The sequence below is a fragment of the Vanellus vanellus genome (assembly GCF_965231255.1).
Source record: "Vanellus vanellus genome assembly, chromosome: 1".
NCBI lineage: Eukaryota > Metazoa > Chordata > Aves > Charadriiformes > Charadriidae > Vanellus > Vanellus vanellus.
Window position 1 is genome coordinate 76,374,385 of NC_138905.1, and position 25,232 is coordinate 76,399,616.

The 25,232-nt window shown below is 40.5% G+C and overlaps 1 protein-coding gene across 2 annotated transcripts in view; it reads right to left on the reverse strand.

Moving 5' to 3' along the window:
* The window catches only part of ITPR2 (inositol 1,4,5-trisphosphate receptor type 2), a gene marked incomplete at its 5' end in the record, with an annotated part of 265,207 nt that overhangs the window by 153,248 nt on the left and 86,727 nt on the right, over positions 1-25,232 (reverse strand). For both annotated transcript variants that reach the window (XM_082485241.1, XM_082485240.1), the window contains 8 exons: positions 277-450; positions 2,473-2,638; positions 4,069-4,126; positions 4,671-4,803; positions 7,167-7,360; positions 22,611-22,761; positions 23,701-23,845; positions 24,914-25,165. In XM_082485241.1, coding sequence (XP_082341367.1) covers positions 277-450; positions 2,473-2,638; positions 4,069-4,126; positions 4,671-4,803; positions 7,167-7,360; positions 22,611-22,761; positions 23,701-23,845; positions 24,914-25,165 — 1,273 coding nt within the window. The remainder of the gene's footprint in view (positions 1-276; positions 451-2,472; positions 2,639-4,068; positions 4,127-4,670; positions 4,804-7,166; positions 7,361-22,610; positions 22,762-23,700; positions 23,846-24,913; positions 25,166-25,232) is intronic.

Sequence of the window (25,232 nt, forward strand, 5' to 3'; positions counted from 1 at the left end):
TACTTCCTTGGCCACAGAGCAATGCCATACACTGAGGCTCACTTGCTTGCCGGAAAGGAAGGCAGCTCTGTCATCTAAGAACGCAGTTACTGAAAGCAGCAGGAGAGAATAGTGAACAAATTGATAAAATTCTATTCTGTCTATTCCTAGAGCTCAGCCACAATACTGTACATTCTCGCTTTGCTACTTTGATTAACCAGACCACAAATTCGCAGTTGTTCATTAAACTACCCATCAATATTGAAATAATTCTAACAGCAAAGGCTTTAAACCCACCTCTATTGGCTCTTCTCCCCCTTTGGTTTGATTGTCGCCCACCTCTCCACTCTCGTAATTGCTGCTCTTCTCAACCCACAATTCTGATTTTTCTACAGTCAGACGTAGCTGATCAAGATCAGCCTTGATTTGCTTGTAGTTATCAACATCTTGATTAGACACCAGCAACTGAACCTGGAAATACAGAAAATTGTAAAGCTATTACAGCAGTAGCACCAGCACTTACGGCTGGGTAATTGGCTTGACAGTTTCCATTCTAAGCCCCTCTTTTCAGATGCTTTATGTAACCTTTCCTATGAAATTGAAACATGGCACATGCAGGCATTTTAGCCGCCATTCATCAAAAACGTTTAACAGGGCTGGAGACTGTAGTTGCCCAAAACAGGGTAGGTATAACATTCACAACATTCTCTCGCCTTCTTTAATACACTGCGAAACGTTTTTAGCACAAGCATGCATTTACAAGCTTTTAAGTTCTACGCACAGCTAGCTCTGATGCACTGATTATGATCCTCATGGCATTAAAACAATACAGTTACATGGCATTAAAGCAATACAGTTAGAAATAGCTTATCCCATCAGCACAGGACTTCACAAGAAAAAGAAAAAAGGATGATATGACAAGGAATCAGGACATGAAATGAAAAGTCAGAATGGCCAGCAACTTTAATGATCACCTACATCACCATAATCAAATACTGAAAAATAACAGATTTTAACAGTGTTAGGCCAGCTTAAAAAAACTTGTTTGAGCATAGCTCACAAAGTAACTTTCGGGTTCATGTCATATCCCACCATGTGAGTGGGTGCCTATTACTAAGATTAATCTCACTTTTTCTTTTTTTGTACTGCTCAAATTATCTGGGGTTTTTTTCACTGCTATTTGTGGTTCTTGATTTAGCATGAGCTACACATCTCCTTTCTCTGTAAGGCTCTTTGCTCTACCAAGATTATTAATGAAGATAATATTAAAAAAAAAAACAATCTTTACAGTAAATCAGTAAGCACTATTAAGAAATCACACTTATTTAAAAGATTACAGTCATATGGCAGACAAGAACACTGATATGGACATTCTTTTTTAAAAAAAAAATCACTAACGCAGGCAAATATTCACTACTTTGTAATATGAAGTTTTTATCATCTTCTCTCTTAGCTTGGTAAAACCTTGTTATTTTACAGAATTTATGAATTATGCTCATTCATAGATATTCATATTCCGTGTCCTCTACAGTCTTTTTTGTTTATTTGTCAATTAGCATTTTCCATCCTTTCTGAAAACATGTTAAGCTACTCAGTCCTTGCTTACCTGGGAATAACAGCTATTTATGCAACTAACCAGCATGGCCTAACTTCACCAATCTGGTGGGAGGCCATTATGCTACACTGCAAAAACATTAAACAAAAGCTTTCCGGGTCTTTATCGTTCATCTGTTTTTAAACAAGAGTAACCTCCACTTCTTACATAACGATGAGACAACACGCTATCAAACTCCTGAAATAAGCATCAGATGGTCTTATCAACATATGTCATATAGGGTTACGTAACAGAGATGTCTCTGTCATCCAGCCCCATGACATCAGATCTCCCCATCCTAATCCACTGACACATGGAGCCTGCACATGCACCGTTATCAAGCAGAAAGAATAAAAGCTGAAAACAGGCTTGGCTCTATTACTCTCTTCCTGTTATTTGGGCATATCTGCATCGTGCAGCGGAGCACAACGCAAAGACGCATGAATTAGAACTAGAAACACCACACGAATAACAAGAGAGCTTTATACGCAGCCAAAGTAGCCCTAAAGACAGGAAAGTCTTATTGCGGACACCAGTACACTGCTTGCAGAACATGAGCTACTAACTCTGTCTCTGAGGGACCACTACATCGTGTCTCGCTGTGAGATGCCTGTGTCCCAGCTGTCGCCACAGACCTACATTTTCACTAATGGACGCAATGCCAGACATGACTATTCCTGGGTGCACAACTATAATATACACTAGCGCATATGGCCAACTCTAATGAAACAAAAAAAAAAAAACCAAAAACAAAAAAACAACCCCACACTCTGCTGAATTTAGACCTCAAAGGAAATAACACTGTCATGCTACAAACAGCAATTTAGGTAAGTAAAGCGGCCTTTGAAAAGACTTTCCCCACAGTCAGTTCCCTGGAATAACGCTGTGCCCATCCATACCTGTTTAAACGCTTGCAAAACTTCTGCTCTCTGGCTGAAGTGCTTAAATAGCAGGTGCAGAGCACCTGAGAGCAAAGGAGGGTAGTCATGCATGATGAGGTGAATAAGGACCCGTAAAAAAGTTCTGCCCCCTTCATCATCAAGCTGAACCGCATTCTTCTCCTTTCTGCAACAGAAATGGGGAAAAAATGGCCAACTAAAGTAAAATAAATAAGCAAAAATAAAAGCTTTTGACATAAATATGCCTGTACGCACAATCTTCATTTGACAGAGCTCTTAAAACCAAATCAAATATGCTGCAGGATGGAAACTATAAACATCACTAACATATTTTATATGGACTTCAATCCTATGGTTATACGCTGTTGCAGCACTCTTGTAGCAGAATGGACACTACAGAATGAAAGTAAGTATATATGAAATGTGTCAAATATTGTGATTAAAATCCATATTGCAAAAACATTCATTTATGCCTTGGATAACTTGTGCCAAGCTCATCCCCAATCCAAATTAATTGAAGTAAACAGCATTTCATCAGAGATTAATTTGGCCCTTTCCTTTTCACTCCTCCTCTTTTCAGCTGCTATTAGAATTTCATTTAAGAAAAAATAAGCTCAAAAATAGTAAGAATTGCCAAAAGCATCATATTTCTGGAATCATATTTATAATATGGAACGGCAGAAAGCAGATTTACACTTAACATATCAAAGCAGAAATAATGTTTCCAAGAAACCGTTCAGCCTCTGCTCATTTTAAAGATGCAGATGCCAAGGGCTGTGTGTTGTTTTACATTATGGGAGTTCAGGGAGAGGACTGGAGGCATTGCTTGCGCTGGTAATGCATAAGGAACTGAGAGAGGAAAGATCAGAGCACCCGTATTGCAGATCCTTCTCCCCAGCTCCAAGAAAAACTTTAAAGTCTACGGCCTTGTCTAAATGGAATTCATTTTTACTGGTATGATTATAATAAAACCCGTAAAATTAAACCAATATAGGGATAATGGTAGTAACTCTCCAGTTTGGGTATTTTCTGTGGGGTTTTTTTTTTTGTTCACAGCATAGCTGAAATCACCTCCAAAACTCTGCAAGCGTAACTTGTGATCTACAGGCCTCTGTTGGCCCAGAAGATCATGGCAAGTGGTCCGCTTCGTTGACCTGAGGGTCAACAGCAACCTATGGATCCAAGACATTTGGGGCCACAGCCATAAGGTACACCAGAAAAAGGTCTGTCTTTAAAAGTACCCATGTGAGGCATTATAAGATAAATAAATAATTAGCGTATTTTAGCCCAATACACCTGTACACCATTCCCCAGCTGCCTTAGGGAACACGACAAAAACTTTCTACCAACTCGCTTACAACTAAGAGGGTGGTCGTTTCCAGTGCCACAGCCGTCCATACCACCTGGGCTGTTTGCCTGTTTGAAATCCAGACCTTTTCTGGCACTTTTCTGTCTATGTATAGGTTATGTAATAAGAAACAGCCAAAGGAAGAGAAAGGGGTATGAAAATAAGCACAGAATAAACAGAGTGTCCATGGGAAATATAAATGTGAACAAACAGATATATGTGGAGAGGTAAAACTTCAGAGGATATACCTGCCAGCAAACATGGTTTCAGCCTGAGCTGCAATTTCATCTATGTCAGGAACAATTGCTGGGAAAAAAAATCCAAATAAAAATTAAAAAAAAAAAAAAAAAACAAACGAACCAGTCATCATTGTTTAATCTGCACAGCAAAATGGAACTCTGGCCTTCTTTAAGGCAGACGTTATAAAGCAAAGGTCTAACTACGTATTCCTCAACTAGGCAAAATTCGCTATCTGCAAGTGTAGTATGGAAGAAACAGGACATGGGGCAGAGTAAAATTGTGTAATACTATTACTGAGGAAGAGCCAAATTGTGGTGATGAACCAGAGCCCCACAGTGCCAGGAGCTGTGCAAACCAGCACCAGTGACCCACAAATTACACAGAATACGAAACTTCTAATTTCTTTTTTTTTTTTTTGTTAGATGAACTAACCCCCACAAAGCAGACCCAGGCACTTTGGAATATTTATCATAAATCAAATCATTTACCACACCATCATTTTGCTTTAGGATAGCTTTAATATACCTTACTACTTAAGACTTTAGCACCCCATAGCTGCCCCTCTACTATACAGCACCTCCTACTAAAGCAATACTATAGCGACATTTACCTGAGGCAATCCCTGGTGTGTCAGGTGGGGATGTTGTAGAGCAATCAACGTTTTCATTGTTTTCCCCAAACTCTCTTTTATAGATAGACAGCATGTAGGATATTCTATAGTCCAGTCTGACACTGAGAATAAACTACAAGAAAAGAAGTTTTAAGTAAGACTTTTCTTCTGTGACTTGGCGACACGGGTTAGGATTTTTCTGGGCTGGAACGTACAGCGACACATGATTATTTTAAGCAAATTATTTTAAGTAAATATGTTCACTAAAAAAAAAAGAAACCGTTACATTCATCAATTTTCTGTGATTTCTTTCATCACTCTGATCATCCTGAGACATAGTGACCCCCACCCTATTGACTGCTAAGAAGCAGACTGGATTTGTCCAGGGGCTCCAGCACACTGCCTTGTCCTCACAGGCTGCGAGCTAGATCAGTACATTCAAACCCACGTTGAAAGCAATTATTTCATCTTTCAGCTGGAAACATTAGTACCAATTTAAGGACTGACACACACATCCGACACTTCAACAACTGACTGCCCGTGGACTGAGTTTCAGTGTTTCCCACACTTACGCTCCTTGCCCACAGTAAATGCAAGCATACAAGGAAACACGTTTAAGACCATTTAATATATTTTACAATCAGTGAGGATGAAAGCACATATGTTAAGTTACCAAGACTCAGGCGACAGGGGATGACTTAGCAAATGGTGGCAACCTGTTTCTTTGATCTCTAACTGAAGTCAGACAAGCTTCCCAGATCCAGAATACTGTAATAGGATTTGACTAGGACTATACCATCTACAAGCAAATAAAACACCTGTTTAAGAAACAGTATCTTTCCTTTCAAATCTTCGAACAAAAAAGAAAAAAGGCAGATTTATTTTGGTTCCATGATCAAGTTACCCCATAACTGTACAAGCACGATTTTTAAAAATAAAAATTTCCCAAGTCCACGCACAGTCAACTAAGTCTATCAGGCCGTCTGTTTAATTCTGGCTGATGGCAGAATGGAAACTCTTAAGTAAAAAATGTGTTTCCTTAAAGAAATAAGAGGATATATTGAGAATTAAATTATTATAAACCGAAATGTTTCTTAGAATAGAATGGTTTTAATCACCATTGTACTAGCTATGCATGATAATACAATAAATCTAAAATATTCTTACTTGCCTTTAGGGTAATAGCACAGTAATGAAAGGTAAGATGATTTAAATTAATCTTCCTTCATTGCATATTAAACAGAATGGAATTATTTTCTATTTCTTGTGAACGAAGATCATACATATGCACATTTACTGTGATTCACTCAACATATGACAACTTACTAATCTGCACTAATTTGACCATATGACTAAACCATAACTAATAAACCACAGATCGAGTAACAAATTAGAATTAAATTCTGTCCAACCCTCGGAGCTCTTGCACTGGGCGTGCTGTGAAAAAGGAAAGAATGAGACAAAATGTGATTCTCCTGCCTGTGCGCAGCCAGGGAATGCATAGGACGAGGCCGGTGTCCTGGAATTATTCTCCTAGGTATCAACCAGTAAAGTAACACAATACGGAGAGAAACTCAGTCAAAAAAACAAATAAAAATGAGAAGCAACATACATGAAGTATTGTTTAGGTGATATAACTTCATAACACTCTGTCCTCCACTATAAGCCTTAAACTAAAGTAGGTCTGGAACCAAAGCATGCGGTATTGAGGATACTGTAAGAATTGATAGTCTTTCAGATGGCAAGTAATTAAGGTAATCTAAATCATTTACAAGCAGTCAGAACAAATGGAATCCTTCAAAAGAGACAGCAGTACCAACAGATCCGCAGAATTTATAGAAAACACTGAAACATTCCTTCAGGGCATAAGTGTTGCAGAAACTGGGATTTGATATACAGAACAAATGTGTGCCACTTCACTTACTAATAGCACAAAGTGAAAATTATATCTCGGGAGGCAAGCTAGTGTCATATAGCTTGTCAGTTCAGCTGGAAGAAAATCATAGCAGCCCACAGACCATTCTCAATCTAACAGTGCAAATCTGAAACGGACTTCAAAAGCGCATGGCCTTGCATGACTTCAGTGGGTCTAGGCCCAATTCTGCCCTTCAAACTCCTGTAACAGAAGAGTAAAATACTAAAGTCAAGCAAGCTACCCCAGCGTAAAATGAGTCTTAATCAGACTGGAAACAGACACGCTGTCTTCAGAAAACATTGGTGAGGCAGACTGAAGGAAAAGTTCTCCCTTTTCACAGTTATAGTGACAGAGTTTCTACAGCATCTAGTTCCTTCACAAGTGAAGCAGGTGTAACAGAGTGAGGACCACGACTGTACAATTGTTCACACAGGGGAGTACTCTCCCTCATATCAAAGTGTTACCTTGACAAAGAACAGCCCAGCGAACAGTAAGAATGTAGGTAACAGAACATGCCACTATGCGAATAAGTAAAGAACTGTGAAATGATTGCTATGTAATATTCCACCAATCATTATTACCTGCAAAATCTCAATGATTTTCAATTTGGTGTCCATTACGATCACATCTTCACTGTCTGAGGTGCTGGTTTGCTTGCTTGGGTGAATGCTTGGCTGTACATCAGGGGCACTGATGGGAAATATAGATCCTCTGCTCAGCACCATTTGGGTCATCATCTCTCCTACTCCATGGATGGTCCTCATAACATTGTTTCCTATGCATTAAACAAAAGCACGTATATATTTGCCATGAGTAAAGCTTGCTTGCAAAGCTATGTATCACACATACACCCATGTCATCAAAACCCTTTACAGTCTTAACAGGTATACTGAAAAATAAGTCCTCAATTTCTAATCAAAATTCAGGAGAAGTAATTCATACAAATTACCCAATGGTTGAGGGACAAATTTTCTACACTGATTTTCCAAGAGATCATTGCTTATAGGTCAACAGATGGAAAAGATGTCAAAATATTTCCACAGCTCTGTTAACACGTGTTCAAGAAATCATGAAAAGTAGAGCAAAAGAAATCTTTGTAGTTCACCTAATCCATTCCTTTGTCTGAAGGCATATTATCTACATCTAAGATCATTTCTGAATGAGGTTTGTTTAACGTACTCTTAAGAACACATTTAAGCGTTGCATATCCCACATTATACAGCATCCCTAGGCAAGTGAAGACTAAGTTTACTGTTAGAAAACTTTTATTGGTATTTCATTTGTATCATCTATTGCTGCAGTTTGTGACTTTGCTTTGTAGACACATGGGAGGAGTTCATTTTCCATGCCTACTCCTACTGATGTCTTCACCATGACATGTGGACATAATATAGGAGCTTGACAGTAAGGTTGCTTTTAGCACTGCAGAACCTGGAAGGAGACTATCCAAGTATCTTACATGTCACACTAAGAGACAGTAAAGATTTGAGGCTGTGCAAGTCCGATCAATCTCTGTACGTGGTCCAAATGACAGGCCACAAACCAAAGCCAACTGACACAAGCCAACCCCCTTCAAAAAAGTCCCAGAAGAACGTCAGGCCGTGAAGGCTGTCCTGAAGGTCAAACTAGTATCTGTAATCACAGTGCCCTTCATAAGTTATAACTGGGGGAAAAAAAAAAAATTATTTTACACTCATATGGCAAAAAAACTTTATCCAGTCTAGTTATAATGGTACCTAGCACCAATGCCAGTTCAGCAAAATCTACCAAGAAATACCATCTGTTCCCATAGCTTATACTGGTCTGTCTTTATAGTGAATTTTGATATGAAAAGCATCTCAGTGAATCGATGACTATCTTCTTCCAAAGGCGGAGAGAAGAAAGAATGAGAGTTTCATGCTACCTACCTACATGAATTAGTTTGCTTTCTTGCAACTCACAGATCTGAATTAACGGAGGAAAGGAAGGGAATGATAGCATCTCTTCACAGAAAGGGTGCCAAGACCTAGACTACACCAAAGGCAAACAAAAGAATGGAGGAAATGTAGCTTTGCTGAGGTAAGCTTGAATAGTTCTTGTGTGTCTTTTAGTACACTTTAATCACCATGCAAGTGACAAGTTTTACTCACACTGAAGAGACCCTCTTCCCAGATAATCTGCTGTAAAAAGCCAAAGCTATTTTTTATTTTGTTAGCAATATCCTCCTCTTATGCCCTTCTTTCTTCAATCCATAGAGCTCAAGTACTGCATGTAGGGAAAGAGGATGCCTTCAGCCCTGACTTTAAAAGGAAAACACACAAAGAATTTGCTTTTTCAAAGTGAATGAGGGAGGTTAGTGTCACATTTGAGGTCCCATTCAGCATCCGGTCTGGTATGCAATCACTCTGAATTGGTCTTTTGAAAATAATACTTCAAGTCCCTACAAAGGAGGGAAAAAAAAATTTATTTCTGACTTTGCATGATGTTAGGAAAAAAAAGCTAGAAGTCAAACTAAGGGCTAGATCCTCACATTTGGCAGGCACAGAAAGGTCTCCGAACTGCTTACACCAGCATAAAGCAACTAAAATAATCCCAAATATTCCTCTTGCTGCAAAATGAAAATGGTGCATTTTCCTTTCAAATCAAATCAAACAGCTGGGGAATAACATAGTATGGATCCCTCTCTCTCTTCCCCCCCTCCCCGTGAAATAAAAGACGTCATTCATATCATCCTATCCTTAATGCTGACTGATAAACCCACAAGACCTATAGGTTGTGCAGCTGCTTCGTGGCCTGTAACATCCCTGCTCTACATCTCAGCTGAGAAGTCATCATCCTCTCTCTCACAACATGTTTTCAAAATCCCTTTCACTCAGCTGTACAGAGGTGAATATAAACACAGGCACTGCTATTTAGAAAGCTCAGGAATTCTTTATAAAACAACTTGAATCAATGGGGTTACCAGCTGATAATTAAACAACTTAAGTCTAAGACAATTCCAGAAGATAGTCTTCTCAAGAACTAGATACAACAGCAGTTTGTCCCAAAGGAGGCAGAATTCCACTTTATCTTGAAAAGTTCCTGCCCACCTTTCAAAACTGAAGTCCACTCAGTATAAAATTAACAAAAAAGGTAGTGTCTTTTGGACAAGGAGTGAGGTGTCTTGAATGGACCTTTCTCCAACATTCCTGGAGAAAGAAAGCTGGGATTTTGCCTGGAGCAGACATCTTGCTTATTTCTCAGCTATCACTGGGGTGTTACACAGGCGCCGCAGGGGACGGGATTCAGTTCCCTCCATGACCAAGGAATTAGTCACTCTCGCTGCATTTCAGGACCACATCCATAGATGAGGAGACTACTTTACTACTTTCTCCATCTCTAAAAAGGACAGTGAGAGGCCTGATACAACAAAGACTGTGAGGCACTCAGCTAATGTGATGATGGAGCCTATAAAAGCATGTAGGAAACAAAAAGAAACGAGATGACTGCTGTCCTTTCCCCTTACCTGCAGAACACCAGTGGTAAAAGATGGTACAAACCAGTGAGCAGGTAGCTATGAAGCTGCTTCCCAACAGCATCGGTAACAGGGATAAACCCTCTGTCCACAACACTCCTTTACTATTGACCTTCACGTGACTGATATAAACAGCTAGAGGCAGGAAAGCAAAGGAGGATTAAGGTGGTACTTATTATCACTGCCATTTCAAATTGTATTTCGTTAACTCATAGTAAAGGATTTTAGTGAAAGAAAAGTCTACTTAATCCAGTTCAGTATTTACAGCTGAAATGGGTAGTGATTCAAGACTACATTATTTCTGTCAATAACAGCAGTGAGACAAGGTGTCATGGGTAAACCCATCTTGGAAAACTTCTTGACTAACTGCCTGATGCTGACTGTTATTTTCAATTAACTCAGAGCAGGCTTGGGGAGAACGTTCCCAGGGTGAAATTAATACAGCAATTGGAGCGATTCAGCATTCTTTTCAGGAAAGATGTTTTAACAACTATGTTTTGTAGGGTGACGAAACATAACCATCTCTTAGGAGTAGACAGCAGTCAAACAGCACATTCATGCATGGCAATGAAGCAGATGACTGCATCTCAACGTGGGGAGGAACTGCTCTATTCTTCAAAAGAAGCCATGAGGATCATTCATGTACATAAAGAGTAGGCAGTAGCTTCTCTTCCAGAAGATCCCCCAGTAATCAGCACCCATGGTGCTCAGTGTTATCTGTCCAGCCTTGGAAGTCTAGACCACGTTAAGCATGGATTTAAATCTGTCACTCACTAACATGAGGGGCCAGTGAGTTGTTTCTTCTTGCTCCGCTTTTGTGTTGTCTTGGCTTTAATACAGTTATCTCAGCAGGAAAGGGTATGAGTCTCTAAGGTAAGGCATGCAGAAAGGTTATTGCAGCTTAAAAAGTGACTGGCCGCATGTCAGCTAAGCCTGCAACGATGCAAGACAAAATACACTGGCTGAATAAAAGAGATTTAAGTTCTTAGCACATATGCACATAATGACTAAAATAATGTAACTCTGGTCTTAGTTACAGCTCCAAAGTGCTTCCTGAATACCAATGCCCAAGGTAAAATTAACTTAACTGCCTCAGCTAGTTAACTGTGCTAAAGGAGAGAGAGCAAGTAGATGAGAACCCTCATTACTTTTGTGTGCATTTTGCTAGAGGTAAGTGCAGAGAAGCCTGACCTGTGCCTTCATATGATGCTGCCACTTTTAACCTGCTGACCTAAGATGATTAAGGGCTTGGAGCATCTGCCTTATGAGGAAAGGCTGAGAGAGCTGGGGCTCTTTAGCCTGGAGAAGAGAAGGCTGAGGGGAGACCTTATTATGGCGTACAAGTATCTAAAGGGTGGGTTGAAGGAGGATGGAGCCAGGCTCTTTTCAATGGTTCCCAGTAACAGGACGAGGGGTAATGGGCACAAGTTAGAACACAGGAAATTCCATTCAAATACATGGAAACACTTCTTTACGGTGAGGGTGACAGAGCACTGGCACAGGCTGCCCAGGGAGGTTGTGGAGTCCCCTTCTCTGGAGATTTTCAAGACCCACCTGGATGCAGTCCTGAGTAATGTGCTCTGGGCAATCCTGCTTTAGCAGGGGAGTTGGACTAGATGATCTCTAGAGGTCCCTTCCAACTCTGAAACTCCGTGATTCCATGCCCTCCACCATTTGTTGTCTTCTTTAGAGGTGAACGTATTAACATTTATGTACAGCTGAGAAGCGTGGCAGAGAGAGAATGGTCATTGCAATGTTTTAAGGTGCTAGCGTGTACAACCAACCAGTTCTTTCACTGGCAAACCGCTGCAAAAGTGCTCAGAGCTGTGACTGACCAACAGAGAAAAAGAACACAAGGCAATCTCTATGAATCTTCTCCCGCTTTTTCAATTTTCCCTTCCTCTCCACAATTCTTCCTCTCTGCTCCTCCCTCTGTTGAGACAAGTCGGGTGCCAAGAACCTTCCATAAGCAGTGGACCCATTAGAAATGCCTCCCGTTGAATGTACAGTCTCACAAGATTAGCCAATTGGAAGAGTGAAATCACTGTATGCACAAGTGGTAATTTAAAGGAGCTGCAGACTGACAGGCACTGAAAGAATAGGAAAGAAGAGAATGCTTGTCATGTTTTGAAAAGACAACTGTGCATCTCCTTTTCATTACTTTTTATTACAGTGATCACAACTTCCTAATGAATATCAGTTTCTGTCACAAAACAGTAGCACATAATCTCATACAATTTGGCACGATTGACAACACAGCGGCCTCTCTGAGAAGAAAGACTTTTCAGAGGAGTCAATCATGGGAAAAAAATAACAACCACCCAAGTAATCGAAACAGTGGATAATTTGACACTTCATTTTCTACATAAACATATTTGCTTGATAAGTCATTTACTGGTTGCAAAAATTCTAAAAGCCGAATATAAAAGTAAACAACAATCTGCTATGTAGTACACTATGGATGGTAAGTGACAAAATACCATATTCAGAAAGAAAAACAACTATCAAAGCCAGCTGGCAATTCATGCCTTTTCTCCAAACTGTTCCCAGCCAATTCCTGGGCAGCGCCCTCAGTTTGCTCTCCAGTACCCACAGCATTTTAGGTACTTCACAAACAGTGCAGAGAACCATGTGGTACCTGAATGTGAATCCACAATGGACAGCCTCAAAGGCTGGCAGATACCCTTACAGCGAGTAGCCCTCTGCTCCACAGATGTCCTGAAGACACCAGGGAACTGACTTGCAGCCACGTTTATTTAAAAATTAACTATACGCACCTGATCTGGTCCCTAGTTGCCAGAGGGACAGAGTCTGCTCTTACATTATTGTTCAGTCTTCCTCAACACAGATATAGGAAAGACGGATTCCTGAGACTCAGTTTTCAAAACTGCTCAGCCATTTTTAGCTCAAACATTTTTCCACAGTGCTCTCATCTCCCTACTCAGAAACGTAAAAAGTGCTTATATTTTCAAAAGTATTTTAACACCCAGCAGCTATCATTAGGGACTGGATGCTCAGAAACTAAGCACCTAAATAGGAGCTGACATATGATGTGTTCTTCAAGAAATATGGTATTTAATGAGCAGAAGAGACAAATGTACATGCATCCACTGTTCCAACATCTTTCATTAACTTATCCATAAAAGACCAATACATTCTTCAATCTTGCTTATATAAAAAGGAAGGGAGGGTGGGGGGTGGAGACAAATCAAAGGTTTTGCAAAAATTTGGCATTTCTCACGTCGTCTCTGTAATTATTAAGTTATAGAGACAACTCTTTGATATCGTCAAACCCGAGCATGCTTTTGACTAGGACACCTGATGTTTCAACTTCTTCCCAACACCTCCTAGAAAACATTTCCCTTCTGATGAGGGCACCAGCCAGAGAGCACGTGCCACCAACATACTTAGCCCCTCCCTGCCATGCCAACTTCTTTAACCACAGCCCTTCGGGCCTCCTTCCCCATCCACGACCCGATGAAGTCCCAAAGCCTTCTCAGTCCTCCTCAGCCACTCTCAGCTTTCCCATGAAACTAACTTTTACCAACTGTAGCCCCGGGGAGGCAAAACTGAATTTTGCCAGTGCGCTGGGGAACCTTTAGGCTGGTTTCCAAGCTCACGGTTATATTAGCACGTTGCTGAAAGTCCGAAACTTTTACCGTCAAAGTCAGTTTTCAGCAAAGCTGACCTTGTCTCAACTCATGCCTCAGAGCAGGTGCATTTCAGCCAGGTTTTCAGACAGTACTTATAACAGCAAGTCACTTTCCCCACGACTGCTGAAACAGGAGCCTTGACTCCAAACAGCCTTGACTCCATGGATTTCAGTGAGACCTATACTATTGCTCCACCATAAGCTCCTTAAAGTTTCGGTGCCATCTTCAAGCATGCAACACTGCCAGTCCTTGGGGATCCTCTGGCAGGGAACCATACGTGCAGCAATATCTAGTTACCAAGGGCTAAATTAAAAGCCCCATGGCAGCTTTAACTCTACATTTCTTTGCCTTTGTTGATTCGGCTACATTGCTTCATGCAATTTAATTTTTCTACGTGAAAAGTTATAGCCATTTTTAAGACATATAATAACAACACTTCAGTACCTAAAGGAACACATTTTATTTCAAACCCTTTAGAGCTATATATTATTTGCCAGAAGCGTTAAGCCTTACAGCTCTGTTTGTGAAAGAGGTATTAATTTTTACAGGTTTTCTACAGAATTTGCTCATAAAGACTGCAGAACCTACCATAAACAGGCCAAGAATCACATTTTATTTCTTCATTAAACCATTTTTCATCGCTCAATAACTAGCTGACCTCAGGTAAGCCTCACAGAAAACCTAATGCATGACATTAAGGGCAGAAGGTGAGGTCACTTACACATTTTATACAGTCCTCAGTACTAATGAGGCAAGACAAACAAAAAAAATCGTAATATGCAATGCACATACATTTGCTACCCATCCCCTGAGTGCATCTGGTCACCCAGCCTCCACTCACCTACAGTACATCCACAAGCCCTCTCTTTTTGCATACAAACTGACCGCTGCCCAGCTGTGGCAAAACTCCACCCAACCTCACCTTCTCCTGATATTCTGGACATTCTGTTGATGTTGCCTATCCCCAAAACCACAAAGCAGTGTCAAAAATACAGCTTTCGTGCCATGGACATAAGACAAAGGAAAAAAACACATTTATCGGCATGCTGGCCTTGAAGGGGAAAAGCACCATGGGAATCAATCCTTCTAGCCGAGTTACATCTATGAAACAGGTATCGATTCCTAAAAGAGCAAGGGTCTCTGGAATCACTTTAATGCACAGGTCTCGTGATGAAGGAAAGAATAAGGAGAAAAGAGAAATGGTCCATGCCAAAGAATTAAATTCTCAGACTGACCTCCTCTTTGATTTGACAATATTCTGCACAGAACAGCAGTTGCTTCACTACAGACATGTGTGACTAACACAGCTAACTTTCCTAAGGGTTAAATCTTTTTTCTCTTGTAACCCTTTTTTTTTTATTATTGTAAACTGCTGGCATAAATTATTGCTCCAGTCTGCCAGGCAGCCACTGCCTCATTAGTTCTGCTAATCAAAGTATGCCTCAAGAAGATATTTCAAATTGTAAACTAGATAAAAGAGCAGCTAACAGACATGGATGCAAGGCTGAGAAACGATACAGTCTTTTCTAATAGTCCTGGATGAAATCTGGTCCTTCTTGGTCACAGAGGACCCATAGGCACAATAGAAATGGCAGGTCCAACCTTGTTATCAACCCTCTTCTAGCAGTGGTCTCACTGGTGCTTCTAAGCAGTACAGATCTCTACTTGCAGCCAAGAGGTAAACGCTACCTATCTTCTTTCTCAGTTGAAGCCAAGGGACTAAGCAGACTACCAGGATTTATCAAAGGGACAGCAGACTGAACGAGAGTCCCCCGACACTCTGATATACAAGCGTTCCTTTGCATAGAGATGGTAACCCACCAGTGCTGAAGTCTTTGGGAGACAGTAAGGGCTTCCCCATTCTGACCCCCACCAGGGTCGAACCCTTCGGGGTACATCACAACCAAGCAGGAAAGCTTGCAGCAGGACGTAGGGGTCTGGCTTTTCATGATATATTTCAAAGAAGTGTTCCACGATCTCAGGATACCTATGGACAGGTCTTTAGTCCCCTCAGTCTACAGGAGGGATAGGCTGCCAAGCTCAAGGCCCAGACATAACGTGAAGGAGCCGGGACATTTGACTACCAGTTTGAACAGGTAAAAGGCGGCATCTGATGAGCCAGTTATAAGCAACACATTTCATGTGAGAATCACACTGGCAGGAACTAGTGGAGCTTATTATAGGTAGTTTCTAAAACCTGGGTTGTTCTTTTTTTTTTTTCCAAGAAGACTGAGCATAGCCTTCCTTTGTGGAAGTGAAGGGAGCTGAAAGCCTGATGTCAGTGGACACTGGCTCAGGAAAATTGTAGTCATTTATGTAGAGCTCTGGAGGGGAAGACATACTCTGTAAATAAGCTAGGTTTGTCCCACCAATTTTCAAATCGGTGCCCAGCACCGAGCTGCATCCCACGACATATGCAGCCTAAATTCAAGGATGTGTTTCCTTGCATGCCATTATTCTCATTCCCAAACAACATTAACTAAATAGCACCGAGCTGCATGGCAAACGTGTAGCTTGCCTGCTAATACTACTATGTCATTTCATCTTTCAGACCTGACATATGCTGTAGCTGCATGGTTTGACTAAAATCAGCTATTTGAAAGATCAATCGCACCTAGCGAAAGATGTGCATTTTAATTCACAGAGAATAAATAACCAGTATTGGACAAGGCAGATTGGCTCCTGACTCTGGAATGATACAGCAGGGTGCACTTATTAGGAAAGCAATGACTTTACCTTTTAATTAAAACTGCAAGAGATTATAATGTTCTTGAAAGGTGCCAGAATGACAACACCGCTAAATGAAGTCCTCACTTTCTCCTTAGGAAAAAAAATGCCCGTTTAGGATATAGGTAGTATATTTTGTAAACCCCGTATTTTTTTTTTAAAACTAAAAGGGAAAAAAAGAAACAGAAAAAAGCTTCAAATAACCTCAAAAAATGATGCAAAGTTAGGACAACACTGAAAAAAAGAGTTGGCTGCAAGATTTTCAAGTCAATTCATTTTTAGGATGCAATCTAGGTAAGAAGTATTTCCAAAAATAAACATCTTTTCTTTTTGTGAGATAGGATCCTATCTCACAAATGTTTCTCACCAACTTTCCCCAATCTGTCCTCATCAAATAAGGTCACACCTGAAAACTACATGCACACTAATTTAATTCTGGTTAACGTAACTGACAGTGGCATTAAAATCAAGCTTTTTAAAGGAATGAAGGCATAATATTAACAATAACACAAGGCTCTTTTCAGAATTTTTGCAGAACTAATACAGAGAAACTCACACAGAACATCAAGGACTACTTCAGCCATCAACGTGAGTCAAAATTTAAGTGAAGGATGGAAAAGGACATCTTGAGGTAAAAGGTTAATTAAGTCTTCATGCAACTTCGACTAAGCCTAAAAATACATCCCGTTTTGCAGATTTGCTTCAACAGTTCAACACTTGTCGTATATACTTCCTTACTTAGCAAGCGGTCTTACTGAAATAAGTGGGTCTATTTAAGAAATAAATATTAAACAAGGAAGAAGATTCCAGATCACTGGTTATAAATTGGGTTGTTTCAATTTTGAGGTGCACAACTCCAGGCAGGCTTCCAACAGCCAAGACCCACCTCATTCTCTCCCTCACCATTAACATATTTCTACCCATTCCTACAACCCTGACTACAGATTTCATGATGCAGAGTAGTTGCCAAACCAGTAAAGAGCCAAACTCACCAGTTCCCTACAACTCCACATTATAGGAATCAGATGCTGGAAGCTTTTGTGGCTACTGACCTGGAACAAATCAATGTCAATAATGGAAAGGCAGTATACCCTACCTGTCCCTAAATTTATTCAGCACCAAGTTTCCCATGGAAATCACTCGTTTAAAGAAAAAACAAACAAACAAACAAACAAACAACCAACCTAAAATGCAAGACCTATCATGTAAAATAAATAGATCCTACCCAAAATTCCTAACTTCTATAGAGCTGCCACCTTGGATCTACTACAGCTGCAGAATAGGAATTACATGACTTTTCCATTTGGTCAAACTTCTTCTCAAGTCACTTGTCCTAGAATCTGAAAATGAACTGCATTTCTTAATAGGCATAATTATTGCCAAATATTGCTGTTAAATATCCATTTAATATTAATCCATGTAAGTTTACAATAAGAAAGCGATGAAAATTAAAATATACAGAGCCCAATCTGGTATTCAGTAGCACTTTCCTGCATTAGAGTTACAGGATCAGGCCCCTCGTGTTTGATAGAACTTAAACACTTTTTTTTTATACATTAAAACATCAGTCCCAGGCATCACGGCTGGCTTTCAGTGTTTGTCAAAACTGGGTTTCAGAACTACACTTCAAAGCTCTAACCTCAAAATGAAATATGTGTTCTTACTGAATTAAAGCTAATGCCTAGACATTTGCAATCACTAGTGGGATGGGTTAAAAAAAAAAACAACAAAAAACAAGCAATCAAACAAAAAGCAAAGCCCCACAACTTTTATAATCTACAAAACTAATAATTTACTTCCACACATTCACAGAACACACAAAATTACAACAGGTACAATCTTAACTTTTTTTTTTTCAAGAAAAAAAAAGAACATCAATATAGTAAGTTTTGCAACTCAGGGAAGCTGTTTTTCCTTAAGAAGCTGTGGAAACCTGCACATCCCTGGAGCAATAATTTGTTGGAGGGACACCTACCTGCAATTCACTGCATTCAAAGGTCTGATATGAATGTTGCAAGTATTGGACCTGCCAGAGAGGATGCTGTAGAGTGAAACCCTTGCCACAGTCTGGAGAGATCTGGAAGAGCAGAATGTGACCTACTCTAAAGACAGGAAGAAGTTACCCTCACCCCTAACTGACTGGAGGGAGGGCTCCCACCATCCTGAATGAGGGCAGGGAACAATCCATCGGTCTGTATTTTATGGAAATTGTAAGTAAGAAAACACTTTATGTAAAAATCAACAGACCATCCTGATTTTAGAAAATATCAACACAATTTAGAAAAATTTCAAAAACCACAAAAAATAGGCTCAGTTACTTTCTGTTGTAATCCTTTTTACTTAATAGCTTAAGAGATCGGTATTGTAAGTTAAAAGGGACAATAAAAAGCCAAGACAGGTAACAGATAAAACAACTAACAGATGTTCTCAACAACTTAGTTTTATATCAGGGAGAGAAGATATCTGTGTAAAAGGGGAAGGGAAACCTTTGACGTACAATCTTGTAAGTACTATAAAATTGAAAAACGATGTACACCTACAGCTTTGCCTGGTGAACAATCCTTACTGTCAGAGCAAGGAGGGATCTAGGTGGAATTCCTGAGACCCAACTTCTCTGTTGGCCTGTTCATTCCTCAGGATCCCTGGTGGATCTCGGACAAGGTGGATCCAGATTCCACAGGACCTAGGTAACATCAGTACCTTTGGGTACAAACTTGTTTGGGTTGAAGTGACTGCACAAGATGCAAAGCACTGTAGAATCAGACCTCTGGGTCTTTCCCCTTCCCCCAGAAGATAAAAAAAGTACAAGAACATCATTAAGACACATGATCATCTCATACACAGGCCTGTTCCAGCAGCCCTAATACAGCAAAGTCTCCCTATCAAACACAGGCTCAAGCCCAGTCTCACATCAGGACTCGGTTATCCTTAGCATCATCTACAGCCCGACACAGTCAGAGGCACATAAGTTGCAGCCCACCACCACCACTCAGACAGAAAACATAAGCACTTTCTGCACCTTACTGTGGGCTCCAGCACAAGTTCATGAAGTCCGAAAAGACTGGACACAGAAGCAGGCAACAACACTGCAGCACAAGCCAGCAAATCCCCTGGGCTCAGCTCTTTCTAGCTCGGTGGGGACACACTGCACCTCAGCTGCGGTTAAGTGATACCTAAGCAAGGCAGAGAGCACACAAGCAGGTGCAGGGCTTTGTGTGTTTCGGGCCTCGTTCAAACCTTCTCATTACCTTGTACCAAAGACACAATCAGGATGCGGGTGCCAAGACAGCCACAGGGCTAGTTTTAAAAGACTGCTACCCAACAACTGTTTTATTTTGGTGTTTTCTTTAAAAACAAACAAAAAAGCCAAACACAGGAGGGAAAGGAAAAAAAAAAGAGTGGAGCCAAATACTCAGCTGACACAAACTCTCACAGTGCCAGGAACGAGAGCAACTTATGGCAGCCAAATTCCTGCCACGATGGTCTGATTCATTCCTCACCAGCAGGCTTCCACATGAAACAAAGATAGCCAGAATTTACAAACAGTTGACATTTCGGGCACAGCAGTGGTCTCCAGAATGTCAACAACTACAGTACCTGGTGCTTTCTTCTTGACTTCCCTCCTTAATCTTAATCTGCAACTCAAGTTAATGCTGATTTGGTTTTGTGTGTTTTTTCTTAATGAAAAGTACTCCCGTGTATTGCTTGAGTAACACATTTTTCAGACACAAAACATGTTCTTCAGGCATGAAGTTCTAGGAGCTGGGTGCTCAAAAATGGTGAATGGGAGTCACAAAACTCCTTAAACTGCTTCTAAATTGTGCATCCTTGTGACATATGCATCTTCATAGCCTAATGCTGACCATAAGTAGGTAAGGATGCACCTCCAGAGAAAGGAGGAGGAATGGTAATGTGCTTGGGCATAGCAGATTAACATTCAGGATCATTCTGTCTCAACTGCAAAGTGAATGTACAGTTCACGTGTTTTAAGACCTGTCAATCGGAAGAGGGAAGCTGAAGACAAGATATGACCATCCAAACATGGGCACCCTGTTCTTTTGTCAAAGACTGTAGAAGGCCTCTCCAGCAAGTCTTAAAGCTATTTCAACATAAGAACACCTGTCTCTGCAGCAAAATTTCAATGCCTATTTTTAAGCCTAGACAGCACAGCCAGTATCTCTGTCCCTGGTCTCCCTTAAGATGGCAGACACAACTGACAACAGTCTGAGCTAGCAAAAAAACTTTCTCCAAAGCAATGGGCTTTCTAGCCATATAGTTAGCAGGAAAAGGGGAAAACAAACAACCATCCAACCAAATCAACCCACAGATCATTTCCAAAACAACATCAGTGGATTGTCACATCCTGACCTGAACTGATGCAGTGTTGAAAAGATAAACATCCTTGGAGACAACTACAGCCAAGAAAGAAGTTTAAAGATCCTGCATAAAGGCTGAAGCTAATCAAAGACATACAGAAACTCCCACCTTTGTTCCATGCCTTTTTTGCTGAAAGAATGTGAGACAAAACCAGATGCATGTCAAAAGTTTCCAACAAGGCTCCAGTTAATCGTTAAGTGTTACTAAAAAGGCTACTGAGCTTCCATTTGCATGGTGGTGACATTTACTGCATTCCTTCACATTCATTTATTTCAGGGTAAATTCACTGATTTGCATGGAATTACTCTGTAAATTAGTATAACTGAGAGCTGGTCTGTTTGCACTTACTGGGTGGTTCTTTCCTCTCCTATGTAGACTGAAAGGAAACCCTTCAATAGAAATAAACGGGAATTAAGGATGAAACACAATTTTACGGGTAATGAAGGTGAGCAAAAACATTGAATGAGATGTATAATAAGGATTAAAGACTTGAGCAGACAGAGAACTAAACGGAAGAACCACATCTGCATGTTCCATCTTGCCAATATGCCAAGATTTTATCTGGAGTCAAACTGTGTCCAGAGCCATTTAAGAAGAAAGTCTGCAATGCAGTATTTCAGGGACAAAAAAGGAAAACACAGTTCCAAGTGTCTGAATATACAGTCTTTCTCTAGTGCTGTAGAGGGACTGCAGACAGCTATAGCATGCCTTAGTGCGCACAGCATTGCAGGAAAGACTTTCAGGGGCTCTCAGTAAAGCGTACTGGCAGTGATAGAGGAAAGATCAAGAAAACCACACGCCAGACTTTTTGGTTCAGAGATGACAATGACAGTCCACACTTCTCCAGAGTCTGTGAACCTCAAAGAAGAAAAAAGTTAAGTAGGATGGCACGGTCATGCAGGGCATCTGTAGGCGTGACTGAGCAAAATGATGATTAGGAAAACTCGAGGCTGGGAAAAGGCCTCCCAGAGAAAATACAAAATAATTGTGGTTTCAAACAAGACATCTCATCCTTTTTGGTGCTGTGGGCCAACTGGCGGTGCAATGACACTTACACCAGCCAGATATTAGAACAGAATTTGCTATCAGCCAGTCTCCTGGACGGACCCTCAGCCACATGACTGTCACACCTCCCTTTCACACACACAGGAAAACTAAACTGCTAAGTTTCAGCACCTTCCTGGCATGCTCATTCTTCAACCCAGTTTTAAGTCATGGTAGAAAAGGCAGCCAGACATACAGTATTGTCCTGGGGTTGTCAGACAGGCACTCTGGTCTGGGTTAAAAAAATAATATTCTAAACTGACAAACACACGCAGAGGATGGCCTCATCTGGATTTCCATCTGATGCTCCTGCAGCTGTGGGACCAGTAACGTCTTATTCTCCTTTTAAGTGAAGTGCTAAGAGAACTAATAAACACTTGTGCCACGTATGAGTCATCATAATCGCTGTGTCCAGGCAAATGCCGTCTGCACTTGCTTGGGATTTACAGAGCAAGGGACGCTGAGGCTTAGATCCAGATGTGAAAGTTCAGTTCCAAACAAGCAAAGGAGCAGCAGCACCAACACAGTAATCACAAGCCATGAAGTCCGCAGGTCTGTTCAAAAAGGTTCCTTTTTAGTTGACCATCTTAATGTATCCTGCAATACATTCCTGTAGGTGGGTTTATGTGTGAATAAAGAACCTTGAAAGATCAATGAGACATTCCATAAATTATTTCCAACCTAAATAATGAATTACACACTGGAATAACAGTCTTTGCTGCTTCTCTCACCTCCATCCTGAAACTTGCTCAACCTTTCGAAGTATGATGATATAGGAACTTGAACAATATCTAGAATTGCCAGCAGTGTCCGGGTCAGTCTGAGAAGCTCACTAAAACTATAAAAGCCAAAGTATATGAGGTTTCGAGCCAGATGTACCACCTATGAGAAAAAGAAATTAAAAATGAAGGAAGTATTGGCAACCTTTCTGGTATACTGCTGTGCAATATGGTTGCATTTCACACAGCAGCTTTCACAGAGATCCAGATCTAGAGTGAATTCAAATTAGTACAAGTCTTTCCACTGATTTAAACAGGCTTGGACTAAGGCGAGTGACATCAAATGTTTTTCAGAGTTAGACGAAACAATTGGTCAGTTAAATTACAACAGAGAGCAAAACCAACACGAGATTTAGGAATGCGTGAGAGGATACAATTACAACTGGGCAAATAAGTAAGATTGAGAAGAAAGTCTCAAGGAAATTGTTTAAAGAGGCAGCAGCTGTGGGGAAGATGGAAGTCAGAAGAAGAGTAAGACTATTGTGGTAAGTTTGAACAGAGGTTATTTCAGATGGCCAGAGGCAGGAGCAACAAACCTTGGGAAGTAGGTTAGAGGAAGAACGATAAAAGCTGTAAGCATTTCCCCTTTATCCAATGTTATTTGAATCTAGAAGATTTAGGCCTATCTAAAGTTTCTGTCAGGAATTTCAAACAGTATTTAAAACCCAAGATTAGGTTGTTCAGAATATTTCTTACAAGTGTCATATCTTACACTTACTTATATTGAAGAATTCCTGCATGCTAATTCACAAATGTGGAGAGAAAGGTCACAGCCATTCACCCACACCCCTCCCTCCCGCCACTAAAATGCAACCATCTCAGGAGAAGGAAGAAAAAATACATCTATTTAACAGCAGACAGTGATATTATTTTCTGCAGTAACAGTCATCACCAAGAACACTGGAATTAGGAACTGGTGCTTCTTTAGAACATTTTACACCGACATTTATTCTGCAACTGTCTTTATTTTGAAAGAGCCAATGTCAACTTAGCTAAAATGAGGAGGAATTCTGTAAATAGGACACAGATAGCTAAGAAGTACCTCAAATGTAAGTTTATTTTTCTCTTTGTCTCCAAAAGGAAAGGGCTGATTTACAACTTCTTTCAAGTACTCTTCTACAAATTCCATAGTGAGCGCAAACTTCCTCTTCATTTCATTTCTCGAAGAGTCTGTGAAAGAATCATACCTACAATGCAAGACAAGGGAGGAAGGAAAATTAAACACCTCTAACATCAGGATCAGTTGTCACTAAATTGAAAAAAAACCAATCATAATGCTATAAAATTACTGTCAATTCTCTGTAAAGAGATGGGGTAGAGGTCAGCTGATTCTGCATAGACAGGCAAAAAGGATGCACAAACCTTCCTTCCAACACTACCAGGAAGTGTTTCAGTGAATGGGAATAACGAAGACAGCAAAATACTTCAGTTCTGGCAGACAGCACTCTTAAATCTTGCTGTGACAATTCAATAAGCCACTAAGTCTCAGCTGTCCTCTCTACCCATCAGCCAGAGTTTACTATTTCTGCAAGGAAGACAGCAGATCCGGAAAGCAGCTCGGGACAGTCAGCTTCCTGCTTTGCACTACCAACTAGGACTGATTTTTCATCTATGTCAAAACAGTCCTTCATCTCAGTAACAGAAGCAATACTGTCTGCTGCACTGCTATGCTTCTTCCTCTTTGTCTCTTCAGCCAGATACTCCCCGTCTGGGTCTAGCCCAGTGGCACCGCTCCATCAAATCAATTAAGCCAGAGAGGGTTTCCACTGAAGTCAACGGGCCCTTCCCCCATAGTTAAATTTAACACATGCTTAAGGACTTTGCTGGATGGAGGCCAAAGCCTCTCTGAACTGTTTCTGGGGTAATAGATGTACCTAACTATAAATTCTGGCTTTCCAGCTGTGGCTTTCAGTTGAGCTTGAAGTATAAAACTGAGTTCCAGCCTAGCAAACCTGTAATGTTAGACACAATTGGATTACTTCAAGTTCAGTTGGTCTGAGAAAAGGCCATTCCATTTTTCCCCAGCTTATTCCATATAAGAACACATTGAAAAATGAAATTGAAGTATTTCCATGTAAAGCCACCCATGGAGGTTTCCAAGAGTAACAATACTTAATAGCTCTGCGCTTTGCAACAAAATACCGTTCCACATACCTGTTCTGTCAACATTAAACATCTACAACCATTTTGTTCTGAGACTAACCGTAACAAAGTTCCAAACTTTGGTACTTTAGTTTGAAACACTTTCAACTCACTCATGAATTGTGATCTTTGTAGGAATTTCAGTCCACAATCTGGCATATCTGACAGGTACCACAGATTCCTGAGGATCTCTGTCCACGTGCATGTGTAGCATCAGCCGACAAAAAGAAGCCCGGAGGTCAAAAGGGAGGCTTTCATCAGACATACATCGCAGGATCAAGTCTACCGACAGCTGTGCAGAAATCTGGTTGATGGCGAGATATTGGCGGTCCAGGCACATTCTTGCAAAGAGGTTCAGTTGGTACCTTAAAAACAGGTAATAATGTAGGGCATTCAAAGAAACCAGTTGAAAATAAAAAAATGTACCTCAGA